This window comes from Aspergillus ambiguus, assembly GCF_047715705.1.
Source record: "Aspergillus ambiguus strain CBS 117.58 unplaced genomic scaffold BDV59scaffold_20, whole genome shotgun sequence".
Classification (NCBI taxonomy): Eukaryota; Fungi; Ascomycota; class Eurotiomycetes; order Eurotiales; family Aspergillaceae; genus Aspergillus; species Aspergillus ambiguus.
In genome coordinates, this window is record NW_027395533.1 from 507884 (window position 1) to 516272 (window position 8389).

At 46.1% G+C, this 8389-nt stretch overlaps 4 protein-coding genes across 4 annotated transcripts; 1 reads left to right on the forward strand and 3 right to left on the reverse strand.

The window, feature by feature from the left end:
- Window positions 1-312: 312 nt before the first annotated feature.
- On the forward strand, window positions 313-1897 carry BDV59DRAFT_208695 (uncharacterized protein; the record flags this gene model as incomplete). The annotated part of the gene is made up of 5 exons (XM_073695251.1): window positions 313-317; window positions 488-1056; window positions 1108-1225; window positions 1277-1341; window positions 1391-1897. 5 exons carry the CDS (start codon window positions 313-315, stop codon window positions 1747-1749), a joined length of 1116 nt encoding a protein of 371 aa, XP_073547143.1. The 3' UTR covers window positions 1750-1897.
- A 306-nt stretch (window positions 1898-2203) lies between these two features.
- Window positions 2204-4130, reverse strand: BDV59DRAFT_180602 (Zn(II)2Cys6 transcription factor). Its single transcript, XM_073690083.1, has 2 exons — window positions 3997-4130; window positions 2204-3946 (listed from the first exon to the last, which is right to left on the reverse strand). The coding sequence occupies exons 1-2, from the start codon at window positions 4049-4051 to the stop codon at window positions 2421-2423; spliced, it is 1581 nt and encodes a 526-aa protein (XP_073547144.1). The 5' UTR covers window positions 4052-4130; the 3' UTR covers window positions 2204-2420.
- A 150-nt stretch (window positions 4131-4280) lies between these two features.
- Window positions 4281-5296, reverse strand: BDV59DRAFT_193880 (heme-dependent oxidative N-demethylase family protein; the record flags this gene model as incomplete). Its single annotated transcript, XM_073692306.1, has 3 exons — window positions 4281-4511; window positions 4563-5230; window positions 5293-5296. The coding sequence occupies 3 exons, from the start codon at window positions 5294-5296 to the stop codon at window positions 4281-4283; spliced, it is 903 nt and encodes a 300-aa protein (XP_073547145.1).
- A 1066-nt stretch (window positions 5297-6362) lies between these two features.
- Window positions 6363-7747, reverse strand: BDV59DRAFT_208700 (heme-dependent oxidative N-demethylase family protein; the record flags this gene model as incomplete). The annotated part of the gene is made up of 3 exons (XM_073695252.1): window positions 6363-6856; window positions 6922-7384; window positions 7462-7747. The coding sequence occupies 3 exons, from the start codon at window positions 7745-7747 to the stop codon at window positions 6376-6378; spliced, it is 1230 nt and encodes a 409-aa protein (XP_073547146.1). The 3' UTR covers window positions 6363-6375.
- Window positions 7748-8389: the final 642 nt, after the last annotated feature.

The following is an 8389-nucleotide window of genomic DNA, read 5'->3' on the forward strand; positions in this document are numbered from 1 at the left end:
CCACGGAAACCGAATATTGGACTCTTCCCGATTGGGTGGATGCTGGAACCTTTGGGAGAGATCGTCATCTACCGAAGGTTAGGACCTGTCAAGCCACCGGCAACGGCCCTTCATCTTTACACAAATGATAAATGAGGCTTGCGGGATCTGCGGTGACCTCTTCGATCTGTCAATCCCAAGTATGGGGTTGAAACACTTTTATCACAACGCTCGTTTGATAATTCTCCTGAGTAGCTTAATATATCCCGACTATCCTTATGCGCCCTTACATATACAGTTTGACAGGGCACAATGCCGGAATGTCATAGCGCCATGCAGTGGATCAACATCACGAACTCATGCCGCTTGATATAGGGGACCAATCTTTCGTATTAAAACGCAGTAACCGGCATCATTTTCTAACCTGAAGAGTTTTCTTCGTTTATTCTCTCAGGAGGACTGATTTTTCTGAAGAACAACACTTTTCTTTGGCTCTTCTCGGTATGAGTGCATATGGAGGCAAAGGGCCCATGACCAACGCGGTCCACTGGGTGGAGTTGATCATATTCATTGTCTTCGTGGGGCTACGGCTATACACGCGGAAATTCATTCTAAATTCCATCGGCGCTGACGATTATATGGTTATTGTTGCCCTGGTAAGTACCATACCTGCAGCACATGTAGGGTCCTCAATGACTGATATCCTTCAGATTCTACAAATCCTCTATGTTATCTTCGTCACCATGTCGACTGCATACGGGTTGGGCCGACTGTTTGCCGATGTTGGGGACCCAATGACATACTTCACAGCCGTCAAATATGAGCTGTTCAGTCAGGTGGCTGGAATCATGGTCATTGGTGTAGGCAAACTGGCCGTTGGCTTGTTCCTTCTCCGAATTGTGCGGAATCGGGTTCAAGTGTGGGTCATCCGAGGCTTCCTGGCAGCTACAACTTTCATCTCTGTATTCGCCAGCATTTGCGTTATCGTGCAATGCATCCCTGTCCAGAAGTCCTGGAATCGCATGGCACCAGGAACATGCTGGCTTGATTTCTCCAAGGTCGGCTTCACTGTTGGATGTCAGTTCCCACAGGTTCTTCTATCTGGATCCATAAACTAATCTTGCCCAGCATGGTTCGTCGTCGACGACTTCTCTTTTGCCATCCTCCCCTGGTTTATCGTCTGGGATCTCAACATGAAGCGCAAAGAAAAATTTACTGTTGCCGGTGCGCTCAGTCTTGGGGTGTTGTAAGTTTCATCTAACATTCTAATTCCCTTTAGTATCTGACACGCTTGTAGTGCCGGGATCTGTGGCATTGTCCGTACTGTAGCTCTGGGAGGCCTAAATGCATCAGAGTACATATGTATGTCCATAAAACTCTTGCTGCTGTTGGCAGAGCTAACTGCATCAAGATGACACCGTTCCAATGCTCCTCTGGTCATCAACTGAAAGTACAGTCACAATCATGTGCTCATCGATCGCTGTCCTGCGCCCTCTTTATGTCCGTGTCCGCTACGGAACGGACGGCAAAAACAGCTCTGGGAAAGATTCTTACAAAATGCCAATGTACGACAGTGGCCGGAAATTTGACAAGCACACCTTCTCTGGTCTTGAAGATTCGGTTATCGAGCCGAATACCGTCTCGGAGCCAAAGCCCCCTATGAATTATCACACAAGCAACAAGAGTGATGACTCAATAATTCGTGGCGCAGCGGGTATTGCCAGAACTGACGAGATCTCTGTCAGCTACGAGGGATTTAGCAAGGTATAGGCCATCACATGTCTTATCGACTATGTTATGCAATACCTTTGCCTGCTGGACTAATCAAAGAAGGTAGCGGCCATGTTGAAGTGGGTAAAACTTGTATTATGTTCTTCATTCTATGAAAGCCATAAACTTGGCCTTAGTTATTAGGTGCAACTAGTTATTTTCGGTCCTATTTGTGTAAAATACAGCACAAGTCTCGCAGGGCGTAAATTGTTTCCCTGTGCTTCTAGTGAGACCAACAGGCTTCTCCGCAGATCTGTGATGTGGCGACACAAGGTGGGCTTGATACATCTATTTTAACAACAACCAGAAATCAAACAGGCTATTTTCCTGAAGTCGTATGCAGACTACCTGTCATTCCGTTCAATAACCTTGGCAGAATAACCCCAGCTTCTCTTCAGTGCAAGCTACCATATGACTCACCCATCCTTACTAAGTTCCCTAGCCTTGCAAAATTCCTTAATTCCTTCAAATACACCGCCTTGGAATGAATGACGAAAGCCATTGATCTTTAGCTTACATGCTCCACAGACGTAACACTCCTGGTGGGATAATACGAAAACATGCTAAATAACAGAGTTATTGATATATTCCTTGGATAGTTTTGCCTAATGGGCTTTCATCACAGGTGGAATATCCAAACCAGTGTCAGATGCTCCCTACGAGAACATTTGCTAGAAAATTATGAACTGGGTGTTTCCCTTCTCATTTTCTCGCGCAAACTGGTACCATTTCCCAATGCCGTGATATTCAGGTCTCGCCCAGAATGCCCTGAGAAAGTGCATTGCACTATAATTGCACCATAATCCCGTTGTTGAGACAAGCCTCAGAAAAAGCTCATCAATCAATTCTTGTAGCCTTCCATCAGACCAACACTCTGTTCCCGCGATAAAAAGTGGTAGGAATATGTTGTGCGAGAACATGTGAATAGAACCAGTGGTGAATTCCTCAATCTCCCTGAGGAGTTGAGGTATCAAAATCTGGACGATTGAAGTCCGTTCCGTTAGTGAAGCCAGCAACTGGTAGCTGTATATAATACTGGCATGGTAATATGCCTGTAAGAGTGAGTCGATACGATTGCGCATGTACTCATCCTGTGCTGATAACCAAAGAGTATCTGCCAAGGCTTGGGCGCGGGCATCCTTTGCTTTATGGCGCCAAACTCCCATGTCAACGCTAGGAAGGGTTTGGATATTCTTCATCATTTGATATCGTTGCCTTTCCTCTGCAGTTATTTCATGAAGAAGCCCGGTAAATGTTCGGAAATGATTGGAAAATATTGATTGCGGTAGGGCAGAGACTGGGGAAACTCGGTTATTGGTGAAGGTTCCCAGGCTGTAGAAGACCTCTAAATCGGCGACCTCTTTCAGAAGAAAGCAGGCCACTGGATCGGAAAGCCGCGTTTCTCCCTCCCTCCACTGTTGCCGTTCGATGAGTATACGGCAGGCATGCAAATGAAGTCTCCAGTTTGTGGAACCGGGAACTACCATCTCCCCATAGCATAGGACCAGCGTGGTTGCCAGGATCTCGATTAATGAATTTTGATCGGTCTGTAGATTTCCATGTGCAAATAACTCTAGTTCGTGCTGGATTGCCCCATTGACACGCCTAACACATGTATCACGGAGGCTTTGGCTAACATCTCCCAGGAAGAGTGCGTACGGCGCACTTTCAGCGGATGTAAAACGCGAATGGGCGGCGGCAGCGCTAAGGATCGCCATGTGGAGAAAGGAACAGCGTCGTGCGAGAGGGAGGATAACCATTCGCCATGGATGGTCTGGGCTGTCAATCCAGGTCAGGCGAGGAGCAACGCTGTTAATGAAATGGGAAAACAATTTGGTCAGTATAGTCAGAGATGAGTGGCCTTCAAAAAGAGAACGGTCGGCGGTAGGCGAAGATAAAAATGCTAGAGACAACTCAGGACCATGTTTATCATGCCTCACGCCATCCTGGCCAACCGTCTGGCTTGCACAGTTGGACGTATTTGACTGAACCACCCCTCTCTTCGTGGTCATTGCAGGGGCCTTCTGCCGTACCGGCGTGCGTCTTCCCGCGAAAACACCTCTGCTCGCGACACCTTGGTCCCACTTGAGTTGAATGCGGCCGAAGCCTGGACATGAAAGCCCCCGAATCATGCATTTCCTGCATTTCGGCAAGCTCCTGTCACACCTGATACGCCGCCGATAACATGAATGACAGTCTGCACGGTTAGCCGTGGAGTCTTTAGCTTTGGCTCAAGAGCTAGCCTACCCTTGGACGATGTCTTGCGGTCTGGTGGCAATTTGTCAATCCGCACATTCAGCATGGCAGACTATTATCAATGAATACATCCTATAAACGCCCGATGCTAGTTTTATGTCGAAGGCGGAGTGGTTCCGTGGATGGCGTGGTTGAGTTTGCAAAGTATTTATTGGAACACGAAAAGTTTAAAACGCGGGGACATGATGCCTAATTGATGCCTTATTACTTAGGCACGCAGATAGCATCAATGTGTGTCTATCTCCTCGAACATGTACATGTAACCAACAAACAGATCATTGCCGTAGATAATCCTTGATTGCATGCCCCCATTTTTCCCCATCCTTATATTTATATATCTCGGGCACGCTGCCTCTTTCAAGTCCATCGATCGCCAAAGCAAGATCTTCCCCACTACCCTCGGCTTTGATATCCTGGATTGGGTAGAGGTATGTGTGAAAGGCAAACACTATCGCGCCAGAAGTTGGAAGCCGGTGAAGAGTCTGTCGTTCGCAGCGGAGGAAAGCCTGGGAACTTAATTAGCAAAGCAACACGCTCAATCTAGATTCGCCACATACTTTATTCAGATCCAAATCCTTCAGAGTAACTTTATTCGGATTACTCTGTATAATCGGGGAGCTCTTATTAATGTTGGAATAGAGCCCCTCGTCCACTGTCACCGTCCAGTTCTCGCGTTTCACGAATTTTCCAGGCTCGAGGCGTGAAAAGAACCTGTCCATGCTTTTTTGTAGCTTTTCTTTGTATCTTGGTACTGGACCATGTATACCAGCCAAGCTTTTTCCTAATTTGTCCTTTGGTATGAAGCCGGAGGGGAAACAGGCCGAATGTGCGTCCAGGCGGTAGTAACCTCCATCGGGGTTGTTTTGGTCATGGGGTAGGAGTATAAAAAAGTCCTCATCAACATTTTCTGCTATCGTTGCCAGAGTTCTATGCAGAGACGCTTCTTCTTTGATGGTCTTGTTCGTTACAAGATTCTTAATCATTATCATAGAAGTCTCTTTATCATGGCATTTTCCGAAAATTGTGGGATATCGCGTAGGTAGGTATAGCTCGAACAAAAAGCTGTATAACTCGCGGACCGCTAATCCAATGCGCACATCGGACGTGTCCGTCACCCCGACAATCTCGTCGGGGTATTGGTGAAGCAGCGACTGTCGAAGAGAAAGCCGTTCCGAATAAGTTTTGTCGAAGAGAACAAGATCATTTGGACTTAGTGTTTCGATGGCTGCAAATTTTTATCTTAATTTCTATTCGTATAGTGCAGAAGAGATTGCGGTTCCAACATACCCATCGTCAAGTGGTATTTTGTTTTAAAAGGGCGGATGACAGGGGGTTCCGACAAAGTCCAATCAAATTCTATTAAAGATTCAATTGGATACTTATTTCTGTCCCATCTAATGGCTCTATGACGTGGATCGGTCTATAGTAAAATGTTAGTCTCGGAATGACCGATGGGGAAGCGAAAGAACTTGCCTTTCTCGCCTTCCAGTGTACACATATGAGCAATGCGACAGTCGCAGATACAATCCCAATCGCCATAGGTGCTGAAACATAGCGCGTAAGCAGCAAGAAAACTGCTAATGAAAGCCGTGTAACAGCGTTCTGAAGATCGTTCCACGCCCACATTCTATGATCAGGTCGAAGTCTATGGAGCTTAAAAGTGGCCGTTGAAGGGTTAGGGTGAGTAGAAGCAGTAGACTGACGCTAGCTTTGAAATGAATATGTCACCAATCTTTATTGCCATCTTATATGACCTTATCGGCTGGTACCGACTTTCAATGCCCGAATTTGCCTCCATGTCGAGAGCATAGAACGGGGGCGTAGAAAGAATACTGCTAACGATACTGTCTTCCGTCCACATTATTGGCTGCCCTGGCTGCAGCCCCACTGACTGACTAAGAATCTCAAGAAACCTACTAGATTTGGCTTAGTGTGAAAATGTTATCTCGGAATCCCATCGTCTGTCGGCACTTTTACCTCCGGAAACTGTAGGTACGCAGTAAAGGTAAGGTAAATAGCTATGGACTGCGATATCCAAATTTGTATATTAATGGTGCTTTCGGTCGAAGAATCGTTTCCTACTTCAGCCATCAAGTGCTAGACCGCTAGCTCCTGTTCATCGGTGTCCAAGGCAATAAAGAGCACTTTTTTTGAGGTTAACTCCATTTTATCCAATCAACCGATCATATCAAGGTTTTTATATGCCTCTAGAACACAAGCGCATCGAATAAATAGTGTGGTCATGCAACTCAGCAACAGATTGGCCAGCGGACAATGCGATATTTATATGAAGGGTTAGCAAACAGAGACTGACCTAGGCAATATTCTCGTAGGAGTCCGCTCACAGTTTGCATCAGCTGGTCTATATCATTAAAACCCCTGCTGATGATGCCATTTGTCCTCCCAGCCTTCGAAGTAAGGGCTGTTCGCTAGGGTCGAAACCTCCCAGTTCCTGTCGACTACCCCTTTATCTTCTTGCTCGGCTTTCCACATTTTCAAGTGCGGTACGATGACATGCTCCACGGGCCAAATTTTCTTATACTCCAAAAGCGATTTCTTGCTGTCATGCAATATTTTTAACAATAGACTGGGGATCCCCGGTTCATCCCTAAATTCTGTTACCGGCGTAAAGTTCGCCTTGAAATTGAACACTACAGCCCCTGAGAGTGGCAGACGACGAAGTGTCTGCCAATCGACCCTCAGGTGACAGTCCTCCAAGCGAAGATTTGGATCTTGGCGAGGCTCCCTCGTAACTTCCGGATGATCCTTGGGCAGAAGAAGAATCTTTCCTCCTTCGATACTCCAAGCTGCCCGTTGGATAGGTTTATCAGTGGGTATTTTGGCGAAGAAACTAAACATATGTCCTGTCAGTTCCATACTGCACAATACTTTCTCATAAGGGTAAGGCTGACGTGCCGCTTAATTGAAAATCCTATTTTTTCCAAGTAATCTGGCACAGGATCATGGATGTCGTCAAGCCCGAGTCCGAGTTTGTCCCCCAACGTCCATCCCATTGAGTAACAAATAATACCTGCGCGGAAGATGTACTCCCCCGTCTTGTCGTCCCGCGTCATTATTGCAAAGTCCTCTGGTATATTGTCAAAGAGTACGTCCAGTGGATGAAATGATGTAATATCTTGTGTTGAATCAAGGATATTATTGTGTAGCGTCATTCCATCACAGGAAAAATAATGAGGATATCGTGCGCAGAGAAATTGAATCACCATTTCCATGAGTTCTCTGCATGCCAGCTCGGATCCAGGAAGGCAATCCATTACCAAGTTTCCGTAATCCCTGCGTAGGGCTTTTCGTTGATCTATTCGTTCCCGATACGTATTATCCAGCTCGATCCACCAGTCATTGTCCATTCTAGACAAAGCTTTTCATTGTTAGCATATCCCCTATCCCACAACTCCCAATCAGGCGCAATGCATAAACCACGCAGGTAAGGATTACCCATTGTTTGATGATATGGCCATCGAAAGGGACGATATGGCCGAGGCAAAGCCTTTTCAATATAGAATTTCTCATAGGGTTTTGGTAAAGGAACGCCGCTGAATGTTGCATAATCAGGAAATCTCCCCAGATCACGAATCTCCTCCACGGAGAAGCCGGTTGGAGTGTACTGGTTTGTGATATGGTCCATGTATTCAGAATCGGAATTATCCTCATTTGCTGCGATGATAGCTTTCGAAGATCTGGCAATATTGCGTAATATAAACCGTCTCGAAGGTGGGAACATATTTGCCAGGTTAATATCCGAGCTTCCACTTCTGGGGACATTCTGTGGTTTTTTCCAAAAGAGCTGTTTCTCTGTCCACTCTTTTGCAGCGATAATGAGGTTTTGGAGGCGACCATTTGGCCTCATCTGCATGTATGTAGCCATACACAGTAGAACCATAGTGATCCAGAACAACATCTTGTAGGTGAATGTTTGTAGCAATTCAATTATTGCGGTGAGCGATAGATAGTCCCCAGCGAAGCAGGCCCTCTGACACTTCCCATTTATACCTACATTAGACCATTCTACTGAATTGGCTGACTGACTTTCTCAAAATACCTGCCAAGTCGGGTTTAGCGTGGTCGGCATGAAGCGACAAATGAAGACTTCACATGTTACGAATGATGTACAGCGTACAAGAAGTGAATAATTAGATCATAGTATATCACCCCTGCTGTTGTCAGTCTATGCCTTGTTTCCCAGTATGGTCAATGTAAGACTCGTCCACCAAGTCCGCGGCATTCAGGATCTCCACACAAAAGTAATAGCCGTCTCTTTAGGTCAGCAGCCCCACCCCCCTTCGGGTGTTGGTCTGCTTCAGTCAAACGATAATTTTCAGTCAAACGATAAATTTGAAGCCTTTTAGACTGCCAAACACCACCA

Coding starts and splice junctions, on each gene's coding strand:
- BDV59DRAFT_180602 (XM_073690083.1), bottom strand. CDS start 4,051: ATGCTGAATGTGCGGATTGACAAATTGCCACCAGACCGCAAGACATCG. Junction 3,947..3,996: donor CCGCAAGACATCGTCCAAGG/GTAGGCTAGCTC, acceptor CTAACCGTGCAG/ACTGTCATTCATGTTATCGG.